The 27,499-nt window shown below is 38.2% G+C and overlaps 2 protein-coding genes across 3 annotated transcripts in view; one reads left to right on the forward strand and one right to left on the reverse strand.

The window, feature by feature from the left end:
• LAMA2 (laminin subunit alpha 2) overlaps positions 1 to 27,499 on the forward strand; it is a 519,987-nt gene that overhangs the window by 14,166 nt on the left and 478,322 nt on the right. The window lies entirely within an intron of this gene.
• LOC308245903 (large ribosomal subunit protein P1-like) lies at positions 4,209 to 6,581 on the reverse strand (the record flags this gene model as incomplete). The annotated part of the gene is made up of 2 exons (XM_080663835.1): positions 4,209 to 4,580; positions 6,561 to 6,581. 2 exons carry the CDS (start codon positions 6,579 to 6,581, stop codon positions 4,209 to 4,211), a joined length of 393 nt encoding a protein of 130 aa, XP_080519961.1.

Below are 27,499 nucleotides of genomic sequence, written 5' to 3' on the forward strand. Positions count from 1 at the left end.
TTTGTGTGTGCCATGAGTTGAAAAAGTTTGAAAATCACTGTTCTAGACTATGCACTATATTCTGGGTCATAGTTTCCTGTAGATCAACTCTTATTTCCAAAATCAACCTTTACGGTAACCATTATTTAGAGCCCTGGCCTAACTGATGTCTTGCAATTAAACTGCCATTGTTCTTCAATATGTATTTTGGTCATTTTCTAGGTTACACGCGTTTATGTAGGTGTGTGTAATAAGATTCCTTTGGAAAATATAGTTTGTGCTTTGATTTTAAGCCTCTTATTTCCATCCAGCATTCACAGTGAGACATTTATTCATTTTGTTTCCACTATTCCTGAGACCCCTGAGGACTGATATTACTGTGGCTGCCATTCTATAGGTGAGGAAGTGAGGCCCCTCCTGGACCGTAAGATATTTACAGCGTGTCATATAGGCAAAGTCTCTTTTTTAAACAACTTTTTTGAATTATAACTTCCATACAATAAAATTAACATTATAAGTATACATCTAGATGACATTTAACAAATGTATATACCCCTGTAAGTTTCACCCCAATCAAGATAAAAACAAAACACATTTCCACTTTCCCAGAAAGTCCCCCCCCCTTGTTCTTTGCAGTCTCTTTTCACGCCCCACCCCTGATCTGATTAGTTTCATCTGTTCTAGAATTTCCTTTATAGGAATCACCAACTATGTACTTTTGAGTTTCTGCCCTCTTTTGCTCAGCCTAATGTTTTTAGAAACCATCCTTGTTTTTGTGTTTATCTATGTTTTGCTCCTTTTAATTGTCAAGAGTTTCCAACCCATGAATGTATCTCAGTTTTTAATTTAACCCCTGTTGATGACATTCAGGCAGTTTCCAGTTTTTAGTTATTATGAATAAATTTGCCATATAAAAGTCATGTACAAGTCTTTCTATGGATATGTTTTCATTTCTCATATTTACCTAGGAGTAGAATTCCTGGATTGTATGGGAAATACTATCCATGTAATAGTATAATAAATGGGGAAAATTGTTTTCCAAAGTGGTTGTTTCATTTTACTTTCCCAAAACAAAGGTATCATATGATCTTAATCTAGTGATTACTTCTAACAACATGATTTTTTGGTAAGCTAACTTTTGGGATAAACGATGATATAATTGGTAATTTTTCTCACCAATCCTTCTTTTTTCTGTGTCTCTCTTTTAGAGAAGTAAAAACATAATAATAAAAGCTTGTTTTATATGGGATGATTTTTAAAATATATTTTTTATTGATTTCAGAGAGGAAGGGAGAAGGAGACAGAGAGATAGAAATATCAATGATGAGAGAGAATCATTGATCGGTTCCTTCTGCATGCCCCTACTAAGAAGCTTGCTGGCAAATTTTTCTATTAAAATTCTACATATGCATACAAAACAGAAGAAAAAGACTGTTCAACTTTTAGAGCAGATTTTTAGTCACTTGTTAGAGAATTGTTCTATTGTAGTATTATCACCAAGGGTAAAGGAACCATAATAATAATGGGGAAAGAAAAGTCTCAATTTATTCATTAGATAAGAATGTGTTGAATACATACTATGAGTAAGAAAGGGTTTTCTATACTGTACTTGCAAAAATGAGCAAGACATTTTTTTGTGTGTGCAAGAATTGAATAAATGTAGAATAAAGTAATGCATATATACAATGAGATCAATATAGGCAGTCTGTATGTGGAAAGAGAGTTTTACTCTGCACAGGCTTTTTGTTATAACTTTTCATATTGGAGAAACATCTACATGAACTTAAGCCATATCTGTACTTTAGTTGTTTGGCAACACTAATAATTTTGTTTTACTTATTATTTTTAACTAGAGGTATCTAATGCAAAATTTTAAAATTTCTTTTAAAATTGTGTTCTTGTGGCTTGTTGCAACATAGTGACTAAAGCTACTATGCTTCTATATCTGGAATCTGATTTGCAGGCATTGTCTACAGGATATTTTATAACTACAGTAATAAAGCAATCAGAGTTAAGCTCTCAGAGCAGATTAGATGTGCTTATTAGCAATAAAATATAGTCAAAATATGCCAGGCATACACATATTTTTAGGTAATGGAATTGCTTTAGCACATAATCAATCCAAATTAAATGAGTTTTTAATTGAGGTTTATGTGCAAGAAAAGAGAAAATTTATCTGTTATGTACACTATATATGCTTTTAATATCATAGCTGTCTTAGAGATCTCCTGATAGTGAGTGTGAGTACCATTAAATGCAGCTGTTCTCTTCTGCTGTGGGTACAAATATATGGCAAAATTAGACCAAAATTAGAAAAATCAAAAAGGGATTGTGGGGAAGTGGAAGAGAAAAACATTACAAGAGGAAAGCTAACTTCCTCAGCCTTTCTTTTCTCAAGGTTGTTAACCAAGATAATTTCTAGCCCTAATAGTGACGGAAACATGGGAAGGGATTTTATTTCTATTTTAAAAATAGCTCGATATGGCTCAAGGTTTCCTTTAGTTGTTTAGCTGTCACAACTCCCAAAAGCCACATGTTTTAGGATGTTATGCTAATTTGATACTTTAAACCAATGCTTGTGCTCCGTGGCTTTCTGGTGTACCTAGGGAGACAAACGCTGCTTAAATAGCATTTAGGTACCTTTGATTTTGCACTTTAGAGAATATATGTATGTTTATTACAAAAGTGAATGTTGAAAATAGGAAACAAAATGTGAAATGAGAGAAGGGAGGGGAGGGGAGGGGAGGGGAGAAACATTGATTGGTTGCCTCCTTAATGCACCACAATCGGGGATCGATCCTGCAATCTAGGGATGTGCCGTGACTGGGAATTGAACCCTCAACCTTTTGGTGTATGGGATGATGCTCCAACCAAGGGAGCCACCCATCCAGGGCAACCTATATTTACCTTTGTCAAAAGATTTTATAAACATTCTGCTTAGATACATGAATAAGACAGAAAAGATGATGGAAAAAACATTTGCTTTCCTTTAAAAAAAACACACGCACACACACAAAACTTATCCCTATACAAACACATACCTACACACTCACATATTTTCCCCCTTTTGATGGCTAATCTGTTTTTTAGATTAGTCTGTGGTTGAGTCATGGGAGTGCAGGGTAAGAGCTAAGGAAGGAATTCCACCCAGAGCATTTCTGATTTCCTTAGTATTGTGTGGAATGGCTTGAGAGATCTCTTCTAATTGTGTAGGATAAATACAGCCCACTGAACTGCAGCAGTTTACCACAAGCCAGTTATAATGTCAAAGACATCGGAACCTTTTCTTCTGTATTTGAATAATGATAAATGCCTTCACGCTCTGTGAGAACTACTGAAGTGTGTTTCTCTGCAGGTAAGCTTGGCAGTATCTTATAGAACTCCACTCAGAGCATTACTTAAACAGTGTGAAATACTTTGTCTGACAAGAATTGTATTGCAATTTGGAATGATGTGTATGCAAGTGGATAGCCTGCCAGTTATTTGTAGTTTAAAAAATGGACCTCTGAGGCCACAATAAAAAACCTTAGTCTTTATTTGGATATTTGCAGTGAAAACTATAATTGTTCCTTGTGGGAAAGCAAAGTAAATTCAATCATTTGGCCATAGTCCATCAAATATGAATGGTGAGAGACAACTTACTCTTTATTTCTAAAATAAGATGTATAATGTAATATTTCACCATTATTACATATAATTTTCATTGAAATTGAAATAGTTGATTGCATGTGTATCTAATGCTTATGTCTTTTTTGGCTGTTGTTATTTATTACCTAATGACTGTGCTATTATTATTTGCTGCTAGTTTGTCACCATCCATCACCCTTGGTAATGATAGTTTTTCTTCTCATGGAAAATGTCAGTAATGGGTCCATGGTCCTAGCTGGGCAGCAAAATAGCCGGGTAACCAAAGAGCCTATTTGGCTAAATGGGAATATGAGAATGGAGGCCAAACATTTCAAAGTCCTTGGCAAATTTTTTGAAAGACTCCAATTCTATTGATTCATGTTCTCATTCACTGAGTCTGTAGGCACTCTAGAGTAAGTGTTGTAATCAGAGAGAACACTAGGTATAGGTACCGATTTTAGCAATTGAACTATTGATATTTGAATCACTGAGTTTCTGATATGTGAATACCTCACTAGTTATATGCCTCCATTTGAATTGGAGTATGCAATGTTCTTTTATTTTTTAGAGTCACTCTTTTTATTGACTGTGTTACAAGAGGTTTAGTCGAAAAGAACAAAGACCATGTCATCATCAGATTCCTCTTTCTTTGCTTCCACTTTCTTCTCAGCTGGCGCAGCAGCGGTGGAGGGGGCAGGACCTCCTGCAGGGGCAGCACCAGCTGCTGGGGCAGGTCCACCAGCCTCTGTATTGTAGATGAGGTTCCCAATATTGACATTGGCCAGAGCCTTTGCAAACAAGCCTGGCCAGAAAGGGTCAATACTTACCCCAGCTGCTTTCTTATCCTCTGTCACAGTCACTTCATCTTCATGCAGGATAAGAGCCCAGTAGATGCAGGTGACCTCCGAGACCAAGGCCGTGGTGTGGGCAAGTGCTGGGCGAGCACTGGGCTGCTGCTGGAGACCTGCTAGTTGCTAGGTGAAGTGAGGGCCTCACCCCAAAGCAACCTTAGCTTCTTTGGAAGGACCGAGCACCTTAGGGGCATCTAGGGAAAGGGGTGAGCATGCAATGCTCTTATAATTGTGTATGGCAATTGAAAGCTGAAACCTGAAAAACCTCAACACTATGGTAATCTTTCTATAAAATAACTAGCCTTTCAAGTCTTTCTTCCCTTGTGAATTATTTTTCTTTTTTTCAATGATTGCTTTTAAAGTTAGAGTCTGGATGCATACAACTTTAAGAGCCTTTCTATGAAGAGTGGGGTTTCTCAAATGTGTGGACATAGCGAAGTCTAGGAGGCATCAACTTGGAGAAGCTGTTGTGTTCTGTCAACAGTGGCTTTGAGGTCAGCCCATGATTTAGAGCTAGAGGTGATTCATAGCCTTTCCACCCAACATTTTTTTTAACCTGAGCAGTCAAGTAAAGTTGGACACCCATTGGTCTTCAAGCTGGATTTTTTTCTCTCTTTTAATAGAAATGACATAGATAAGTTATGATGAGAATGGTAAGATAGGATCTGATAAGGTGGAGTTTGGGGAAGTAGAACCTCTAAAACATTAGTTTTAACTTAGATGAGGAGTTTTGACTGTTCCCTTCCCCCAATTATCTTTACATTTGTGTTTATTATTCCCCCTTCTTTATCTCAAACCACCTATTCTTGTTCTTTCTTTTCCTCATTCTCTTTGGGTTGGACTTTTTAAATTTACTCTATCTCATGATGTCTCAGTGCCTTTTCTTGTTTGTCCCCTTCCACAAATAGAATGTGAAATTGAAGCCCTCCCCCTTTAAAAAAGCCTTATAATAGAAGCAGTGTATGTTTATTACTTTCTCATTACAATTAAAAACTACATGGAAGCAAAATCAAAGGGAAAAAAACGTATCATTTAACACCAGATGTTGACTGAGCATCTTGGAGAATTGTAATTATATATAGAACAATTTATATTATCTTATTTTTCTTAGCTACTTAAGAGTTTGGTCTATGTTCCCAATTTTAAAAAGCCATTTTTTAAAATTTTACTTTCTACTTTATTCCTTTTTCCATGCCACATAGGAGAAATTTTATTTGCTTTATATATGGACTATTAACCTCAGTGGAGAAAGAGGTTTCCCTGACTTCCTTTAGAATTTATGTATTAAAATATTTAGTTATAAAGGTAAGAACTCAGTATTACTTATTCTTAAGGGAATTTTCAATCCACCATAACTTCTTTACTGATTGAATACAATGTTGAGTGTTATTTAATTTTCTTACAGCTATTTTTCTTTTACTTTATCTCCCTATATCTGTTTTCCTTTATTTTTATCTCAATATTCTTCACTTTTCCTCTTTACTCCCTTTCTCTTTATTTTTATAGAGTGGTGTGGGTCAACTTGATGTGATAGAAATGTTAGTTTTGTCATTTTCTGCTGAGTGAAGGTTTGCAAGAAGTAAACGTAATTATTTTCCCCAACTTGATGGTGTTTACTAAAAAACTGGTATTATTATTATAAATTTTCTAAATTTACAACTCAATTTAGTAAGGTAGAAATCCTGGACTTGACGTTAGAAATATTGGAAACATACACTCAAAATCTAAGTAAACTTGCTTGAGTAAATATACACACATTTGTACTGCAGTAATAGTTTCATTTATCTGAAAGTTTAATAAATTTTAAAAATTTTTCTAATCATAAATATCTACATAATGCTGAATTATCTAAAGAAAGGTTGGAATTAATAAAAAGAAATAAAAGAATGTTGGAAGTTAGAATTTACACATTTATTGTCTTCTATTTTTCTTTAAGCTCTTCTCCAATAAATATTTAGAAAAGCACTGTCAGCCCAGTGTCCAACTGGAAACCCAGCAGTCATCCTAGTCTCTATTTTATTTATTTTCTCTATTACGCCCAACATTCCCTTTGTAAGAGGCATAATATTCCAGTATTATGAATTCTTCGGGGGACCCTCTCACCTCTGCCAATTCTTTTGTCATCAGTGGTCCAGGGGCTGGTCTAGTCTTAAGAGTTGGTGATGGTGGATTGTGGAGGAACTAACTCAGTGGCGAGCAAATTCCATTTACTTTCAAATACCCCAATGGATTCTTAATTGAATTCTAACCTTTTGGATTCAAAAAGCACAGGTTTCAGATCTTTATTCATTGTTCTCTTCCTCCCCTGCCTCCAATCTCTGATTCCCTACAATAAAAGGATGCCCTCATAGTCTAAGATTCAACCAGTACTGGTCACATGGGAAAAAACATAACACATAAATATTTCAAATTGTTAATTTGTCAAGCACACACATACTAAAGTCTAATCAACCCTATTTCCTGAAAACCTATTAGTTGAACCTTTTGAAACTGTTTGTAGGTTAAAAATGGTGAGCAGCAGCAGTTTCATATAGTTCAGCCTAATTTTACTTCATCAATTTTCTTACAGGTTCACAATTATAACAGTGATTCAGGCCACCATTGTCTCACATGTAAGAGTCATCACAGTCTTAATGAATCTTCCTGCTTTCCACTCCACCCTCTCCCATTTGTTTATTATACTTCAGCTAGAGCAAGTTTGTTAAATGCACTAGTATTGAGCCACTCCTCTCTATAAAATTCTGTAATGATTTTAGTATTTGTGGTTTAAAAATCATGTGGCCATGCATTCCAGTTACTCTCTTATAGCCCTGGTTTATACCTGCTGCCCCACCTAATTATTAAAGCTGCCCCTTTTTATTCTCATAAGTGGCCTGGCTGGTAGATGAATTTTATTTATAAGCTACTTCCTGATCTGGCCTCTGCATTTCTCTCTGGCCTCATCTCTCACATTTTAAATTACAATCTGAGCTCTAGCCATTCTGAACTCCCTTGGATTTATGGAACACGTCACTCATTCTCTCATTTCTGAGCTTGGCCCCATGATGGTGTCACTGCCTGCAACACCCTCTGTTAACCTGAGTAATTTCTGCCAATTTGTCATGATTGCACTATATACTTCCTGCAAGAAATGATTTCTGATCTCCAGAACAGCTTGGATTTCCCTGTTTCTGTGCTGATTTTTGTTCTGTATATCCCCAATCAAATCCTCTTCCCAATGAACATGATTGTATAGATTTCCTATGCTTTCTTTTAGAACATTAGTTCTGGCAAGACAGGACTTAGTTTATTCACCACCAATGCTTATTAATAAGCGTTTACTACTACATTGGTGTTACTAAAAATACACATATGTGTTAAATGAATTTGTGAGACAAAATTAATTTTAGTGTGATGTGGCACTTTGACATCTGCTCTTGACTTTTTATACCACAAGAGGGATGTTAAGAGAGTATAAAGCACTATAATGAGGGAGAAGGAAAGGAGGCCAGAGAAGAACAAATGGGGAAAACACTGAGGCTTTGAACTGACAGTGTGGGTGGACACCTACACCCCTTTTCTATCATCTGATTCTGTCCGCACTGCTGCTCCCACTTATCATAGCAGGGGCACTTAGAAAGCCTGAAAACCATTATATTTTGCCTGCAGTGTGCAAACTTATTAGAATGTTTTATATAGTAACATAATTTTCAATAAGTGCAGAACGTAATTATCTTTGAATTTGAGCAAGTATTAGACTAAGATAATCTCTCCATTTTAAAGTTGTCAACAGTTATCCTCTCTAATAAAAGAGAAACATGCAAATTGACCATACCTCTGCTATACCCACCAGCCACGCCCACCAGCCAATCAGGAACGAGTATGCAAATTAACCCAACCAAGATGGCGGCGGCCACGGAGCTGGAGCAAGCAGGAGGCTTGGGTTGCCCCAGCAATGGAAGAAGCCAAGCTTCCCCCGCCCTGGCCTGCCCTGGCCTCTGCTCAAGGCTACAAAGTTTCAATTATAGAAGATAAATAAATCCCAGATACCAGGGCCTCTGCTTGGGTCACCAGGGGGCGTGGCTGGCTTGCAAGCCACCACAGGCCCCTCACCCAGGCCACCCCATGCCCCAAGGGAACCCCCACCCTGATCCAGGACACCCTTCAGGGCAAACCAGACAGCCCCCACTGGTGCACCAGGCCTCTATCCTATCTAATAAAAGGGTAATATGCAAATTGACCATCACTCCACCACACAAGATGTCTGCCCCCATGTGGTCAAAGATGGCTGCCCCCATGTGGACACAAGATGGCTGCTACAAGATGGCCAGCAGGGGAGGGCAGTTTGGAGGGACCAGGCCTGCAAGGGAGGGCAATTGGGGGTGATCAATCCTGCAGGGGAGGGCAGTTGGGGGGGGACCCAGGCCTGCAGGGGAGAGCAGTTGGGGGGGGGACCAGGCCTGCAGGACAGGGTAGTTAGGGGTGATCAGACCTGAAGGGGAGGGCAGTTGGGGGGGACCAGGCCTGCAGGGGAGGGCAGTTGGGGGGGGGGCCAGACCAGCAGGAGAAAGCAGTTAGGGGCAGTTAGGCGTAATGTAAATATCTGTGTTTTCCAATGGTCTTAGGCCAGCCGTGGGCAAACTACGGCCCGCGGGCCAGATCTGGCCCGTTCGGCTGTTCTATCTGGCCTGCGGAGCCGAAAGTGCGGAGGGTTCTCTTGCTCTCCCCTCCACTCCTTTACTTTGAATTTATATTAGTTCACACAAACACTCCATCCATGCTTTTGTTCCGGCCCTCCGGTCCAGTTTAAGAACCCATTGTGGCCCTTGAGTCAAAAAGTTTGCCCACCCCTGTCTTAGGCTCTACAGCAGTGGTTCTCAACCTGTGGGTCACAACCCACAGGTTGAGAACCGCTAGCAGGGTTGCCTAAGACCATCGGAAAACACAGATATTTACATTACGATTCATAACAGTAGCAAAATTACAGTTATGAAGTAGCAACGAAAATAATTTTATGGTTGGGGGTCACCACAACATGAAGAACTGTATTAAAGGGTCACGGCATTGGAAAGGTTGAGAACCACTGGGTTAGAGTGTGAAATGTTTCCACCTGGCTATAAAGCAAGTCGTGTTCCTGGGCTAAAGAAACTGCAAGGAGGCTAGCCATCGCTAGGAAGTGGAAGCCGGTCATTGCTACATGACGTCATTACTGGGTGCCCACAGCCACTGCTTCTGGGCTAGGCTGTGGGCCGCATTTTGCACCATGGGGTCTTGGCAGCATCAGCTGCGGTTTGGTGAAGTATTGCTCTGGGGTGGTGGTGGGACCTGTGTCCCACTGAGGGGAAGCCTAGTGTTGCTTTGTGGGAGCCAGGTCTGTGGTGCTGTGTCTCTGTAAATGGCCAGTGCACGTCACGGCAGCTCCTGCATTGAGCGTCTGCCCCTGGTGGTCAGTGCATGTCATAGCAACCGGTCGGACAGTCGGACACTTAGCATATTAGCTTTTTATATGTATAGATTGGGTCTTTGCAGATATAATTTAGTTAAAATGAGATCATACTGGGTTGGAGTGGCTCCTAATTCAGAACCATTGGTATCTTTATAAGAAAAGGATAGAGACAGATACAGGGAGAAGGCAACAAGAAGATGGAGGTAGAAATTGGAGTGATGTCTCTACAAGGGAAGCAATGTCAAACATTGCTGTCTACCACCAGCAGCTAGGAAAGAGGCATGGGATAGATCCTTTCTCACAGTGTCTAAAGAAACAACTCTTCTGATACCTTGATTTTGAACTTCTAGCCTCTGATATATAAAATGATGCAGCAGCTATAAAAAACAACAACACAGTATGGCAGTTTCTCAAAACATTAAAAATAGAATTACCATATCATCAACAATTCTTCTTCTGGGAGACTATACCCCAAAGAATTGAAATCAGGGTCTGGAAGAGGTACTTGTACACTCATGTTTGTCATAACATTATTCACAATAGATAACAGGTGGAAGCAACCCAAGCGCCCGAAGCTGGATGAAAGGATAAACAAAATGCGGTTTACACAGACAATGGAATTTTATTTTTCTGTAAAACAGGATAGTCTGATACATGCAACAACATGGATGGGCCTTGAGGACATGGTGTTAAGTGAAATAAGCCAGTCAGAAAAGACAAATACTGTATGATTCTTCTTGTAGGAGGTACCTGAGGTGGTTAAATTCACAGAGATAGAAAATAGGATGGTGGTTGCCCAGGGCAGGGGCAGTTATTGTTCACTGGGTGCAGAGTTTCAGGTTTTTAGTTGAAAGAGTTCTGGGGATGGATGGTGGTCATAGTTTAATAGCAATGTGACTGTGTTTCATACTGTTCAAAGTGGTCAAGATGGTACAATTTAAACATAACATGCTCACTTCTGCTGTTCTACCCAGAGAAAGTCAGTCTTTGTTCTTCAGTTAGGAGGTCTCTTTTCTTGTACATTTACATAAACACACATTGTCACGTGGCAATAGAGCAACATATGGTTTATTCTTTGATGCGTTTTTCACGTAAATGCTATCTTACTGTGCATCTTATTCTGCGTGTGCAACAATGTTAGTTATGAGAGTTGGGGGCAGGAAACATCCTGGGCTCCAACAGAAGTGGCCTTTCATTCCCTTCTCTGCCTCATTCATTTTGGTCTTGATTCCTTTGCACTGAGGCTTTCCATCAATCCTTCACTAATGAGCCATTCCTGAGGACTTTGTAATTGTCCAGCAGATCTAGGATTTCTACTGTCCCATTCTACCACTTCCATGCCGCTTCTTCTAAGATTCCTCATTCTACTCTATCTGGGTATGAGTGCAGTGGTGGGCTTCAAAGGTAAAGTCACAGTTTTCCACAGCTCTTCAAAGTGCATTAGCTTTGAGTCTGTTTGGAATGTCTTTAAAAATCCTTTTTGGTGGTGGCGGGAATAGGGATTGGAGTACAAATATTAACTCTCCTCTAGGTCCCCAATCTTTAGATATGAGAAGTTTACAGTTTCCAGGATCAGCATATATTGGATCCCAAATTTATAATCCCCAGAGGTTGCTCAGATATTTCTGATACTTCAATAATATGATTTGTTCTCAATATTTAGGGTGAAACAATGATAATTGGGAAGAAAAGTTTTGAAACTCAAATGCTTTAATAGGCTTCCAAACTACTGACAGCTTAAATCTTGTTTCAACATAGAAAGATATAAAATAACAATATGATATTGTATACTATATCTAAACAGTGTTTTATACTAGTATTGTGTCTTGATTAGTAAAAGTTATTATAGGCCATAGTTAGAATATTTACACTCCTTTTTAAAAGTGCTAATTATTTCAAGTGTATAATTCTATTGAAACCTATATGCTTTTATTAACCAATGTTACCCCAATAAATTCAATAAAAATTTTAAAAGTAAATGAATAAATTGAAGAAGAAAAAATTTTAAACCTCAAAAGGACCTGACATTTGTGAAGATAGATGTCCCTATAATGTAAAGTGATGTGGTCCTTTCTGTGCTCACTCCCTCCTTTTGTTCAAATAAAATCTAGTCAAACGCCTAGAAAAAAAAAAGTGGTAATTATTTTCTGATATAATTCACAGAATCTGACCTATTTTCTAAGCCCCTTCGTCTGAAGCAGATAAGACCACTTTGCCAATTAGAACTATTTAGTATCATAGTAAAGCTCAGAGTTGATAAAGTGGTTTAGTATTCAACAGACATAATGTTGTAGTATTATTGGTAAGATTGTGAGACATATCCCCGTACACTTAAGCTCTGCTAACAAAGAGGAAATGGAGTATTAAGTATGTATATGCTGAATCTGATTAAGGCTGACATCCAGTTTGAATACATTCATTCTCTAAGGTGTAGTTTTGGGTATAAGCCATCAACCAAGCACAAAACGGTAAGGCTGAAAGCAGCAGGACTCAAAGACGTGGTGGGCTTTAAGGGACTGAGAATATTCTGTAGCTATTGAAATGGAATTCATAGCTGACAATTTGTCTTTAACTTCTAAAATGACTAAAGCATTCCCTGGTTAACACACCAGTCTCCCTCCTTTCTCCTCACTCCTTTAGAGCAGTGGCTTTCAAACTCTTTTCTTGTAAGATATACACAGGGTGGGGCAAAGGTAGGTTTATAGTTGTGGGTACACAAAACATGGCGTTTACCATTCCTGTGTTATTATTTAGTAAATATTGTACTATTTTTCCATATGAACAACTCTGACCCTGCTTTTACCCAACCCTGCATTAAATTGTTACCAGCTTTTTCTCCAACTTACACACACACACAAGCATGCACACAAAATGATAATGTCATAAAATATCTTCAAACAATACTTAGACTTATTGTATTCAGTGCACTTCTGTATTTCTACTCTATATTCTTAATTTTTAAAAAAAATATATTTTATTGATGTTTTACAGAGTGGAAGGGAGAGGGATAGAGAGAGTTAGAAACATCGATGAGAGAGAAACATCGATCAGCTGCCTCCTGCACACTCCCTACTGGGGATGTGCCTGCAACCAAGGTACATGCCCTTGACCAGAATTGAACCTGGGACCCTTCAGTCCACAGGCCGACGCTCTATCCACTGAGCCAAACCGGTTAGGGCGCTATATTCTTAATTTTTAATACTAGTTTTGACTTCCTAAGTTGATTTCAGTATCTATTTTTAGACTGTAATAATTTGAAAAATCCTCTCCAGAGTATCTTATTTTTATATATTTAACTGCATTTTGAGAATAATTGAAAGTGTGTTGACTAGAGACAAGCCTGACAAGATCAATGATTTTCTTGTTTCATTGCTGTTTCCTTATGGTGGCACACAGTAGCTATTCAATAAATAATGTTGAATGAAAGCATGAATCTATTTATAACATCCTGTTCTTCAAGTGACTTTGAGTTTTATAAGGGTTGTAATTCCTTTGTTATTAGCAGAGTATCTGATACACAGTACACAACTTAATTGTGTGAATAAACAAGGAATTAAATGCATGAATATTTTAGAGGGAGGCAGAAAAGAAGATTTCAATATTGAAGAAGTCCACCCAGAGATGAGGAAGCAGGGGAGTATTGTGGTTACACATCCAAAGTGTAGGCTTATAATCAAAAGCAGAGAGGAGCAGAAAGGTCAACAAGAAGGAAATGATCTAGCAGTTTTAGTCAGAGACTTGAATACCCATTCCTCCATTACCTTATTAACTAACTCCTATTCCTCATGAGACAATTAGCATAAGCATTGTCTTCTGAGAAACAAGTGTTTCTCCTGTGCAGACTGAGTGGTCCTTCCTGGTTCTCCCTGAACACTCTGAACACTCTAATCTGTTCTCCACAGCAATCAGAGATGTTTGTTACTCCCTACTTTAGAATTTATAGTAATCTACCTTTGTTTCTATAATAAAGACCAAAAAAGTCTCCATCATTCTTGCCCATTGTAGGTTTTGCCACTATATTTCAAGTTATCTTTTCTCTATACTGATTCTTTTTGATTTCTTGAATGTGTTCTGTTCTCTCCACTGCATTAAAAAGCCCTTATCTCTGATCCTTCTTACTACTTTAGAATATCATTCCCACCTAGCCTACACATTTTTCAAACTTTTAGTCAAATATCTCTTTCTTAGAAAATCATTTTTAGACTGCCCCTGCCCTTTAACATGTCCTGATTAGGGATACTATTGTTTCCTATGTGTTTCCTTTGTAGCACTAGTAGTGGATTATAATTGTTGGCTTTTGGAATAAGTTGATTAGTATCCCCTCTTTCTCTATTGTAAGCACTACAAGGAAAATGTATTTCTGTTTTCCTTATATTCTCTCTCTCTCTCTTGCTTAGCACATTGTTTGCCACTGATTGACATTCAAAAATATTTGTTGTAATAAATGAATTTTGAGTGTGGGGATAAATAGATAATGTAGTCATGCATGAATAAAGAATGTATCACATTTTTGTGGTTAATATTTTGTTTACTTCCATGGCTAAAACTAAGTGTCATATCATGAAATATGACATGAAAACCAAGGAACCAAAGGGCATATCTTATAATGCAGAATGTTATTTTCAGTATTAATTAGAGAAGCTTAGTATTTACAGGGGTACACAGCCATCTATATATATAAAGGGCTAATATGCAAAGTGTCACCTCAGGAGTTTGATCAGGAGAACGGGAGTTCATTCTCTCACTTGTGAGGTGCTCTGACCACCAGTGGGTGGCGCAGAACATGGCGGGCGACCAGTGGTGATGATGGGGTGCTGAGGGAGCAAAGGAAGGAGGAGGTGGGAAGGTGGGGAACCTGATCGGCCCTGATCACCAGCAGGCCTAGGGACCCTACCCGTGCATGAATTTCATGCACCAGGCCTCTAGTATATTGTATAAAGAAAGAAGTCAACAGCAATGAAATAGAATAAGCATGGGACTTTTAAATAAAAATAAGGCTTACTAGGGTAGAGCAAGTGAATGGAAAGCCTTCAGAATCAGGAAGGACAATTTAGACAAAATGGATTTATCTCAAACTCTCAACAAATACTAACTTAATATCTACTGATTACCAGCCATATAATATTAGGTGCTAGGGAAATTAAGATACAATGAGGAGGGAGAGATTTATTATGATGTATTGAAAAGTAAAGAACGTAAGCAAAGTTTGTGTTAAGAAGATTAATCTGGAAGCTTTGGAAAGATGGATGGGAAATAGGGAGGAGGTATGTTGAATGAATGAATGAATGAATGAATGAATCAGTCAATCAAATAAATAAACCAACTGTGCTTTTTGTGACTATTCTGTGGATCCCCATTTAATTTGGTTCTCTTGACTGTGAGATTTTACTTTACATTTTACTGTTTATTTGGTTCTCTTACATTGAGTTAAAGAGATTAAAAATAATTTTCAAAATTCAGAAATAAAAAATAACATGCTAGATAAATAGATGAGCTTAGAACTAAAAAAAATAAAGATGGTAAATATATGTGAGAAACATGATAATGAGTTTCATTAATAATTCACACTATTAAAAGCAAACATCATCTCATGTGGTGGATGATAGTTTTATTCTCTATGCCCACTGTGCTATAATCTACTGATGATGATTTTTTAAAATATACCATGTAGCAAAGGGTCATCACATAGCCCACATGCACCTCTGCCACTGAGAAGTTCAGAGGTAGAAGATGAAGGGGACAAGGCCAGCCTCTGTTCATCTGAGTTTGAAAAGAGCATCTCTGGAGAACACTCTGCAAATTGAGCTGTGGTTAAAGTGCTCCACCACAGAAGAGCAGCAGAAAACACTCTTATTGTAATAAGCCCAGAAAACAATCCCGAGATATATGATTAAAAGCAAATCAAATAACTGAAGCACAAATAGTGTGACCTTCTCTTGACTTCTACGTTCTCAGCTCTACTCATCCGAGTTCTGTTTTGAACATTAAGCATTGTTCATAGCCATAACTCTGGTGCTTATTTGCCCATCCTATCTATTATTTTCCCTTTCTATTTTTATTGAGTTCTTTTAGAAGAAACTTGAGAAAAAATCTTTATCAACAAAGGTTTGCACTCAAGTGCTTTTAAAAATATGACTGCATGTTAAATACAGTAGCATTTAAAAGCATCTATTCTATTGTCATTTAGGTTACTGTTTATGGAAACGTCATTGAAGACTAGTACAATCCTTTCCTTCCTGTTCAGTTTTAAATGAAAAGCAAAAGAAAAGATGGTCAGCAGCCAGAAACATTGAGTAAATTATCCTTTTTATTAAATTTTCAGAACTATTAATTGACTCATTTAAGTAGATGTTAAAAGTTTGCATATGTGTGTCTGAACACTGTTGTCATGGAGATTAAAATGCTTTTTATACTGGGAATGGCAGATTTTTCTAGTTGATGCTTCTAGGGAATAAAAAAAAATAGTTTCTGTAAAATTCTGTGGAATAAATCCTTTTATAGAACAAAGTTTAGTTAAAAAATATATGTCTTAATGGGCTTATTAATATGTAGTGTTATTTTGGGTAACAATTTTAAAATTATATATATAATTTTATGTACATAAATATAGGTATATATTTATATATTTACCTGTGTATCTTATTGAACGATTATTAATTCTATTGATAACTGCCTTGTCTGCAGGTAAGCCAAGTACTTACCCAAGGGTGTGGGAGCTGAGGGACTATCCTGGTGATCTGTAGACAGGGTGCTGGCTGATTGTACACTTGACCAGGAGTCCACCTCCACCAGTTTTCCTCATAAGGGCTCTATAGGACCCTCATTGTCATGCATTTATACATATTTGGATCATTTTTCCCTTAAAAAAAGCCATACTATTTATTTTTTTAAGTCATTTAAGTTTTATTTCTGTTTGATCAGAGAACATGTCTTAAGCAATTTCTGCTTTTCTAGAAATAACTGTTATTTTCTACTAGTGGCCCGGTGCACGACTCTCCAATCAGGGACCCCTTGGGCCTAAACTGGCAGTTGGACATCCCTCTCGCAATCTGGGCTCGATCCCGATTGAGCCTAAACAGGCAGTCGGACATCCCTCTCACAATCTGAGACCGCTGGCTCCTAACTGCTCACCTGCCTGCCTGTCTGATCGCCCCTAACTGCCTCTACCTGCCTGATCACCCCTAACTGCCCTCCCCTGCTGGCCTGATTTCACCCCCAAAGGCCCTCCCCTGCCAGCCTGATCTCACCCCCAACTGCCCTCCCCTGCCGGCCTGATCTTGTCCCTAACTGCCCTCCACTTGCCGGCCTGGTTGCCCCCAACTGCCCTCCTCTGCTGGCCAATTTGGTTCTAATTGGTCAGTTTCCATTCCAGTCAGTGTCAAAAGCTCTGCCTCCTAGGCAGCCATTGGCTCCTAACTATTGACCCAGATTTGATTCTGATTGGTCAGTTTCTATGCCAGTCAGCGTTAAAAGCTCCGCCTCCTAGGCAGCTATTGGCTCCTAACAGTTGACCCAGATTTGGTTCTGATTGACTGGTTTCTATGCCAGTCAGAGTCTCTGGGCCTATCAACAGGGCCTGATCAGAAAGGCGGGGCTGATCAGCAGCCCCTATGGAGGCCTGGAGAGAAATGGATACAGGGCTGCTGTCCAGGCTCTGAGGGAAAGAGAGAGGCAAGTGCTGTTCAAAAGCTGCCTCAGATATTACAGATCAGTCCCTGCTTCTCTCTTCAGGTCTCTTTCCGGGCCTGATTCAAAGCCCCCTCAGCAGTCACAGCTGGGTCACTGGGCCTGCAGCGTCAGCGCTGGGTCACCATGGCACACAGCGCTGACTTCCAGATGGTCAGCCTTTGCTTGTGATAGGTCCTTACACCCTGGCTCTTTATTATAGAGATGTGGGCTTGTATATAATACATTTTTCCAAATGACCAGGTAACAAGGAGAATTTCATACATTTTTTCCCTACTTGCTAGTTTATCAGAGAAAATGGTGTAAATAATATTTTAAAAATTATTATTCATGAATAATGTAGAAGAAAATAGTGTGATTATATAGCAAAGGTAAAGAAGAAAAGGAGAAAAATTCCTTGTTTGTGAGAGTACTCCTATAGGTCAAGTGAGAGGCTCTTGGTTAGAGGCACCTTGTAAAGACTGAGCCACTGACATCAAGTTTACAGAGACCACTTATAAAATATATCTGGTGGGAGGTTTTCTTCTATACAAACATGTATGACAAAAATCAAGATTTCAAAAGATCTTCATAGGTTAGAGTGCTACATCTGTTATGATGTAATTTAATAGTGATAAGTAAAAGCTCTTGTGAATTGTTCCCCAAAATCTGATAGTCTGGGAACTCATATGTGTAATCTTAGGGGTTTAGTGAGCAGGAAGTTCATTAGGTGTCAGTCCTCTGATAGGATTTCAAAATAGCTAATGGGATCTTAATAATTTTAATAGACATGGCTGCTCAAACAGTGGTCGATGGCTCACCAGAGTCTAAATCACCAAGGGTGTTGGAAATTTATTTGTCAGAGACCCTATCCAGACTAAATAAATTAATCAGAATCTGTGGATTTGGGTCTAGAAATTTGCATTTTTATCAAAATACTGACACGTACCCCAGAGTTGCAACTATTGATCTAAAATAAGAAAGGTGATAGCCCTGTTATAAGTTCTATTTGCTAAGTTAAATCTGGAAAATGTATACTTCAGGTGCCATACTTTAGATGAATATAGGAAAGCAGGTTAATTTTTGAGGAAAAGGGTGAATGGGGCATTGAAGGTTTGTGGGATAATGGCAAATATTTATCATATATTAGAGCAGGCTCAGAAAAGATATACCAGTTGTCTTCAAACACTTGAGAGAATATCAGTAAGAAGAGTATTTATAAGTGTGCCTTATTTACCCTAAATCTTTGATTAAGAATGTATTTTAATAGATTTATTTGTGCTTTTTTCCTCTAGTGACCATCTGTTATAATCTTGAAACCTTAACATGTGGAAAAAAAAAATTATGTCAGTGAGGCACATTTGTTACAGTAAATTTCTCACTTCTGAAGTTTTTAATCAGCATAGCTGCCATCAGACTGACCAACCAGTTGCCTGATAATCCATCTGATCCATGTCATACTAATCCAACAGCCAGTGGAGAACAGCTGCTCTTCTTATTTTATTCTCCTTCTTGCTTTCATAACATCTAAGTGCCAATAACTTGGTAGGCATTGTACCAAAAGCAGTTGTTCCAACAGCTTGAATTTAAATCCCAACTAATTTTCCACAAAATAAAGATAAAGTTGAGTGTAAATTTCAATAGTGGCATATAGATGAGATATTTGGAATTGGTAATTATTTTTAAACAATGCAAATTTATTTTCTCCATTCTGAAGGCCAAATTTTAAGTGTATCATGGGTCACCATGGTTATGCTCATTTCTGGAAACTCTGTGGATAAATCCACTTCCAAACTCATTCAGGTTGTTGGAAGAATTGTTTCATATGTTTGTAGAACTGAGGTCCAAATTCCATGCTGATAGTTGGTCAGGCGTCCTTCTTATCTTTTAGAAGCTACCGTAAACTTTGGCTCATGGCCCCTTATCACCATCTTCAATGCCAACAATGGTGAATCAAGTCAAGCTTCAAGTCCCTCTGACTTGCTTTTCTGCCACATATCTCTGCCTTGTCTTCAGTTTCACAGCTCACATATTTTAATTGTGCAACTCTTAGTATATTCAAGATCCAACAACCAAACAAAAGACTAAAACAGAGAAATAACTAGGTTTCATCTCCATGGAGTTGGTAATTTTTAATTGTGGTTGGTTTTTAAGTGACTGGTATGGATGTCTGAGGGTTTTGTGTGTTTACAGTTATGTGTGAGACAACAATCAGGTTATTTAGTGTTATGGGAAGATTCTAAGATGGTCCCCAACTTCCCAATGCTAGGGGAACACATCCTATATAATCGTGTATTAGCCCTGTGGTTAGGGTACATTTTATGACAAAGAAGAGGGACAGTCTTAGAAAAAAATTCATATCCCTAATAAGATTACCTTAAATTAATAAGAAAGAGATTGCATGGGTGGGTCTGACATAATCAGGTAAGCCCTTAAAAGTGCATCTAGAGGTCAGAGAGATTCTGGTGCTGGCCTTGAAGAGGGTCACATGGCAAGGAAATTTAGGGGCCTCTAAGAGGTATTAAAAACAGCCCCTAATTGCTAACAAGCCATAAAGCAGTTGGGTCAACATCTGGATTGCAGCCTTGTGAGATCCTGAGCAATGGACCAGCCTAATCTATGCCAATTCCTGGCCCACAAAAACTGTGTGATTATAAATGCATGTTTTTTTTTAAAGTCACTAAGTTTGTACTAACTTATTACACAGTGATGAAAACCAAATACTTCAAGATTAAAAAATAATACCACCAGCCAACAATCCATTTCTCAAATATTTAACTTTTTCTCTCTAGTACATGTAACTTCTATTTATACGATATATGATTATTTATTTAAAAGATGATTGGATGATAACGGAATAAAAAAATTTGAATATATATATATATTTAATTCTCAGGTTGTAAATTGTTGAAGTTTGAGGTTTACTTGTTGCTAATTCTCTAGTAACATTTGACAAGTGTGTCTCATTGGATACCAAAATTAAATTATTTAAGAAGTTTGGAAGACATACCTTTTAGCCAAGGGAAAAAGGAAAATAAAATGAGGAGTCATGGAAATTAAATAATCATTTAATGGTCTGCACCTTCTGTGGCTGGTTAACAAGTTGTTTGACATCTAGCTGGAAAGTCAAGTGTCATGTCATAGATAGTTTTTCAAATGGTAAGCTATCGATTTCATTTATTCATTTATTCACCAGTCATTGATTAGGTATCTATCCTGAGCCAAGTAGTATGTGTGCTAGGTGTGGGGATACAAAGATAAATAAGATCCCTGACCTATATAGAACCTTTTAATGTAATGTTGGGGAGAGAAACATAAATAAATGTACCAAAGTATTTTAGCTGCTGGGTTTGCACATTTTTCTTTGTGCTTTTTTATTTTCTGAGTCTTCAATGGTCCCCATTTTTGTGTAAGATCAAGAGTCAATTCTTTCATTAAGATTATTGTTTCTGCATGGCCACTGTGCCTCAGTGATTGAGCATCAATCTGTGTACCAGGAGGACATGTTTTGATTCCTGGTCAGGGCTTTTGCCTGAATTGCCAGCTCCATCCTCGAGGAGGCAGCCAATCAATGATTCTCTCTCATCATTGATGTTTCTATTTCTCTCTCCCTCTTCCTTCCACTCTGAAATCAAGAAAAATATATTTTTAAAAATTATTGTTCCTTCTGTGTGTTTCCATCTGTAAGAAAAGAGATAAACAACTGAATCTAATTACATTGAAACATACTTTCAATGCAATATTGAATGAATGAAAGCATTTTTTTATTTTTTTAAAGCATTACTTTAAACTTGTGTGTTCAGTATGATCTCAGTTTAAAAAATCTACTCCAACTCCATATGTTAATGTAATATAGAAAAAAGAAGTTAGAAGTAATTCAATTATAAGGTTAACAAGTTTTATCCTTGATGAGATTATGGATATTTTTAAAATCATATTTTTAAAATAATATTTAATACTTTTAAATAAAAAATAAATTTAAAAAAAGTGAATTTAAAGTGAGAAAATGGTACCGTCTTCTTACGCTTTTTTTTTTTTTTTTTTGCAACTTGATTATGATGGGAAAGATGGGGAGAGATTGTGAGAGACAGAGGAAGAAGTTGGCCTGAGGAAGTTATAATATTATGAAAGAAAATGCTTAAATATTATTATAATACTAGAGGCCCGGTGCACAAATTTGTGCACAAGTGGGATCCCTCAGCATGGCCTGCAGGATCAGGCTAAAACTGGCTCTCCCAACATCCCCGAGGGGTCCTGGATTGCGAGAGGGTGCAGGCCAGGCCAAGGGACCCCACCAGTGCATGATAGGGGCTGGGGAGGGACACAGGAGGTTGGCCAGCCGGGGAGGGACTGTAGGAGGGCTCTAGGGTGTGTCCAGCCCATCTCACTCAGTCCTGATAGGCCGGACCCCAGTAGCAAGCTAACCTACCAGTCAGAGCATCTGCCCCTTGGTGGTCAGTGCGCATCATAGTGACTGGTCATTCCTCTGTTTGGTCTATTTGCATATTAGCCTTTTATTAAATAGGAAGATGACCTGAGCTTGCTCCACCAGTGAACTTGAGTGCAGAGAAAGGAAGTGAGGGCCTGCAGCCAGGGGAGAAGCTTTGGGATTGACACTTCAAGAGGCACATGTACAAGGCAGCTGGGAAAAGGGCATTCTTGATCAGTCAAGAAAAGCGATGCTCTAGGAAAGACCATCATTTCTAAAGTAACTCATCCCAAAGGAGTCAGGAAAGGAGCATGCGGGATGGAAGATGGGTGAGGAGCCAGGCAGAGCAGTGCCTCCATGGAGGCTGTTGGTGGAACCTGATTATCCGGATGTTCCCCCATCTAATTGTGAGAATAAACAAGTAATCTTTTCTGTCAAAGAATAGTTTAGGCAGCTGCCATTTTGGCTGCATGACTTGTAGCTCCCCTAGGGGCCACCATCTAGAAACAGCAAAGGTCAACCCCTTCCTTTGAATTAGCCAATTGCAAAAGACTGTGAGCCTGAGCTCCAATCAAGAGGGAGGGACAGGTCACGTGTGTCAGGATTAAAAAGCCAAGCAGACCACCTGCTCAGTGTGCATGTGCTCCCAGACCATGTGCTGTGCAACCTCCTGCCGGAGTAAATAAATTTGCCTGCTGCTTGGCTCCTGAGTATGCTTTGTGTTCTACCAGGACCCCTGAATTTGGGGGCTCGCCTTATTTCTAACATAAAATCTAGTAGTACTAGGATTATTATAAATCCTTCAGACATTTCATTTACTTAACTTCTAGTAGAAAGTTTTAGCTTTCCAAATATTGCCTAGTACTTGGGCAATAAATGACATGTGAGGAGCCACGGTTGGGGATTGAGGTGGGTTCCAGAGCCACATTGCCTGGGGTTGAATCCCCATCTCTCACTGAGTAGTTCTGTAACCTCAGGCAACTTGCATAACCTCTCTGTACCCTGTCTATAAATCGGGGTAATAACAGTACCTATCTCATAGACCATAGTGAGGATTATATACACATATATTGCATACATGTAGATTTGTAGGTATATACATATAAGGTGCTTAGCAGAGTCCTTGGCACCAAGCAAGCACTGAATTAAATATTAGATATTACGATTTAGCTCACCTGAAACATTCAAATGGTGTGGCACTAAAGGCATGCAAAAATAACATAAACCTCAACTATTGAAATGATACCAGATTTGTAGGTATCTATGATGGAGGAAGGGAGTAGGAATCTAGTAGCACAATATTTGAGATTTACAAACTTTTTCAACAATAATGTGACTATATTTTGTTATCTGTGTGAAGTTTCACTGACAGTCATTCCCATCGAGCCAGTAAAAAGCATCAACTTTGAAGTCAGTCAGGTATGAATCTGAACTGTTAGTTTTTCCATCTTCCAGCCGTTTGACCTTGTGTAAGTGCCTTTAACTGTCTCTGTTTTTAAAATCTATATAACAGAGACTCTCTCCTTGTAAGGTTGTCAAAAGGATTAGACGTGATAACAGGTATAAGTGCCTAGCAAGTGAATGGCACAGATAAATCCTCAATGAATGGGAGCTGTTCTTAAAAGGAAGATATTACAGGAGATAAGGCATCACTTCCAAATAAAAATCCTGGTTAAATTTTATGAGGAAAATCCTTTATAAGAAATCTCCTTCCAGCATGATGTCTAAAATTAAAAGTATTCATTTATAATGCATAATAAAGGAATTATTTTTAATGAGGTTACTGACATATCAAGCAAATCCACCAAGGTAGAGCTTAAAGTCTGAGTTACAAAGTAATTTACTGTGATTCTGGGGAGTGATACAAACCCCAAGGCAATGATTGCAGGATAAATTCTACTGGTGTTCTCAATCCAGTGTCATCAAAGTTGGTTCTCCTGTACAGAGGGAAAATCTTATTTCCCCAAAGTTGTTGAGATTGAATTTAACTCAGCATGCCCCAGAAATGCTGTTTATCCATTTTGGCTTTTTCATTTAAAAAATATTTCATCCTTTTTCATTTTAAAAATTTCTATATTTCATAAACAACCCTAAAAACCATTTACAACCCAGTTAAAAACCATTTCAAATCCTGAAAATTTAATTTTCTGAAATGGAATAAAAACATTTCTTTAAATATATGGAAAAGTTAATGTCTTTCCCATAGTGCATTATATTATACCAGATCTTGAAAATTCACTTACTCGTAAGTAGTCTAGTGTTTGTGGTAATCTGGATATTAGCCAGCAGGAGCAGCAAGTAATTTCATACACTATCAATAACAAATAATGTTTAGCCGAAACCGGTTTGGCTCAGTGGATAGAGCGTCGGCCTGCGGACTGAAGGGTCCCGGGTTCGATTCCGGTCAAGGGCATGTACCTTGGTTGCAGGCGCATCTCCGGTGGGATGTGTGCGGGAGGCAGCTGATCGATGTTTCTCTCTCATCGATGTTTCTAACTCTCTATCCCTCTCCCTTCCTCTCTGTAAAAAATCAATAAAATATATTAAAAAAAAAAAAAGAAAGAAAGAAAGGTGCACTCGAATTAAAAGAAATATTCAGGCCCCAGCCAGGTGGCTCAGTTGGTTGGAGCATCATCCCGTATACCAAAAGGTTGAGGGTTCAATTCCTGGTCAGGACACATACACGAGACAACCAATGTTTCACTCTCTTTCCCTTCCTCTCTCTCTAAAAAAAAAAAAAAAAAAAAAAAAAATCAATTAAAAAAAAAAAAAAACAAATAATGTTTAAACATCTACCATAAAGAAAGCACTGTATTAGATGCTCAAGATATAAATATTGTTGAGATATAATTTCAACCCTTGAGGATCTCAATTTATTGAGAAAAATAGGCACCATAACAAATAAGTATTGTTGAATTTAACAGAATTATCCAGAATGCAATTGCATTTATGTTTGGCAGATGTTTATAGATGTTGCGTTTTACAGTGCAAATGTGAGCACACTCCTTGTAGAAGTAGAAGGAGCACCCTCTTGTATTAATACTAATTACTAGAGGCCCATGCACAAAACCTGTGCGAGGGGCTGGGCCCTCGCAGCCCCGGCTGCACTGGCCCTCACAGCCCCGGCTGGCTTCGTCCAGAAGGTCGTCCAGATGGTTGTTCACTGATATGCTGTTCATTCGATTTGCATATTACACTTTTATTATTACAGATAATTATTAACATTGTTGGATATCTTTTATGTACTGGTCTAGACACTTATTCCTATATAAGACAGGTAGTTTTGCTTATTTAGTCTTCAGTAGCAAGTGATAGAAATCCAAATTTAGCCTCATTTGACTCCTCTGTTCATTTGTCCAGAGAGTGCAAAGAGGCTATTAGATGGGAGGGGCATTGAGGGGCTGGGTGAAAAAGGTTAAGGGATTAAGCAACAAAACAAAACAAAACAAAACAAAGCCTTCTTATACCCAGACAACAGCATGATGATTACCAGCGTTTTAGGAAGGTGGGGGCGGGGAAGGCAGAAGAGGGTAAAGGGGGATAAATGGTGATGGAAGGACTCTTGAGTTTGGGTGGTGAACACACAATACAATATACATATGATGTATTGCAGACCTCAAACGTACGTAATTTTATTAACCAATGTCACCCCAATAAATTCTATAAAATTATTTTTTAAAAAGACCTTACTTAGTCACCTGTGACCAGGAGCTGCAGTCCCTTAATCAGGACTCTCCCCAACCTCCTTTTATTTTCCCCCTTTGTTGTCTTTAATTTCGTTTGGGCTTTGTCCACCAGGTGTCTAAAGGGGGACATTAGAAGTTACAGGGTTAGATGGTCCTCAGCACTTTAAACCTCCTCTCCCAGAGAAAGACCTCCTCTTCCAGGATTGCCATTCATCTCCAGTGGCCCTGAATGGATCATGTATCCAACTATGTGTTCCCAGGGGCCCAGATACCCTGGCCAGCTTAGGTCACACTTTTCTGAGGATCGGAGAGGAGAAGTTGCCTGATATGTATTCCACAACTAGTAGATGACAGCAGGATTGGAATCCAGGCTCCTTTCAAACAATCACTCTGCCTTTACTTGTACTTTTCAATTGAAATGGCTTCCTGGTTTGTTTCTTTAATTTGCTGTGAAAAACCTATTATCCTCACTTTTAAGTAAAAGCAATAAAAAAAAAAAAAAGGCCCTGTAATATTTTTTTTCCTTCCCAAAGAAACTAGCTTTTACATAGAGTGGGTTTTCTTAGTAGATATAATCTTTAAGGAAGAAATATGGAGTTTGTATAAAGTAGTAGAGTATCTTGTATTATTTAATGCCTTCTAAACCCTTATAAAAACAAAACAAACAAAAGACACAACAAACCTGTGTCTGAAGAGTGTTTGCATATAGAATGTGTATGCATGTGTTGTATGTGTGAATGTGCCAGTATATATGTATGAGTGTGTAATGTGTGTATGTGAGAGGCAAGGAAAGGAGAGAAAAGGAGTAAAATGTTAGCTTATTGAGGCACTCTGATAATTTGGTTGAATGTTTCTTTTTGACTCTTCCAGACTGATAAAAGGATAATTTTCAATGTGTTGTTTAAAGGAGATGAACATCCCCCCCACCCCCTTTCTGAGGGTGTTTTTAAAAGAAGCTCAATTTTTCAGATGTTTCTAGTCAAAATGACAAACCTGCAGAGTATATTTGCATAATTCTAGGTATGTTTTATTGGCTCTATCTTTTAAATCTTGAATCCCAGTTGATTTTTCTTGTTGATCTTCAAAAAGTTCAGAGACAAAATATATCCTGCAGGTCTTTTTGTCATTGTTGTGCAAAATTTCGGGTCTCATCTCTTCTGCTTCAGTGGTACAGGGATGTTAGATGGAGCTTGTTTGAAGGTAGACTTGAGTCCTAAAGTTTGTCTCCTTGACCATGGGTTATTTTCTAATTTTAAAAACATGTAGCATGCACATTTAAGAAGATGTTTATTTTGAGTACCAGTGTGTTGTTATTGTTAGTAGCAGAACACATTCTTCAAAGAAAATATATGAACTTCATAATGATGCCTTATAATATTACTTTTGAATGTGGCTCTTATTTTAGCTGTTATAAAACAGAAAGAAACATCACAGAGCATTAAAATATAATATCTATAGTCATCATAGCATACCATTAAACAAAATGAATAGATGAATATTTAAATTAGGATTTGTTTATTATGCTATATTATTTCAGGAAGAAATTGCAAGCTCTGGAAATTCTTTGTATTGTAGTGAAAGAAGATTCTGTTTTTTATAGCTCTTAAAAAGGATTATCTGCATCAGCAGAAGAATGCTAACAATCATTACATTTAATTTTATTTAATACTAGAGGCCCAGTGCATGAAATTCGTGCACGGGGGTGTGTATCCCTCAGTCCAGCCTGCACACTCTCCAATCTGGGACCCCTCGAGGGATCGGGCCTAAACGGGGAGTCGGACATCCCTCTCACAATCCAGGACTGCTGGCTCCCAAGTGCTCGCCTGCCTGCCTTCCT

Source organism: Plecotus auritus (assembly GCF_963455305.1).
Source record: "Plecotus auritus genome assembly, chromosome: 4".
NCBI lineage: Eukaryota > Metazoa > Chordata > Mammalia > Chiroptera > Vespertilionidae > Plecotus > Plecotus auritus.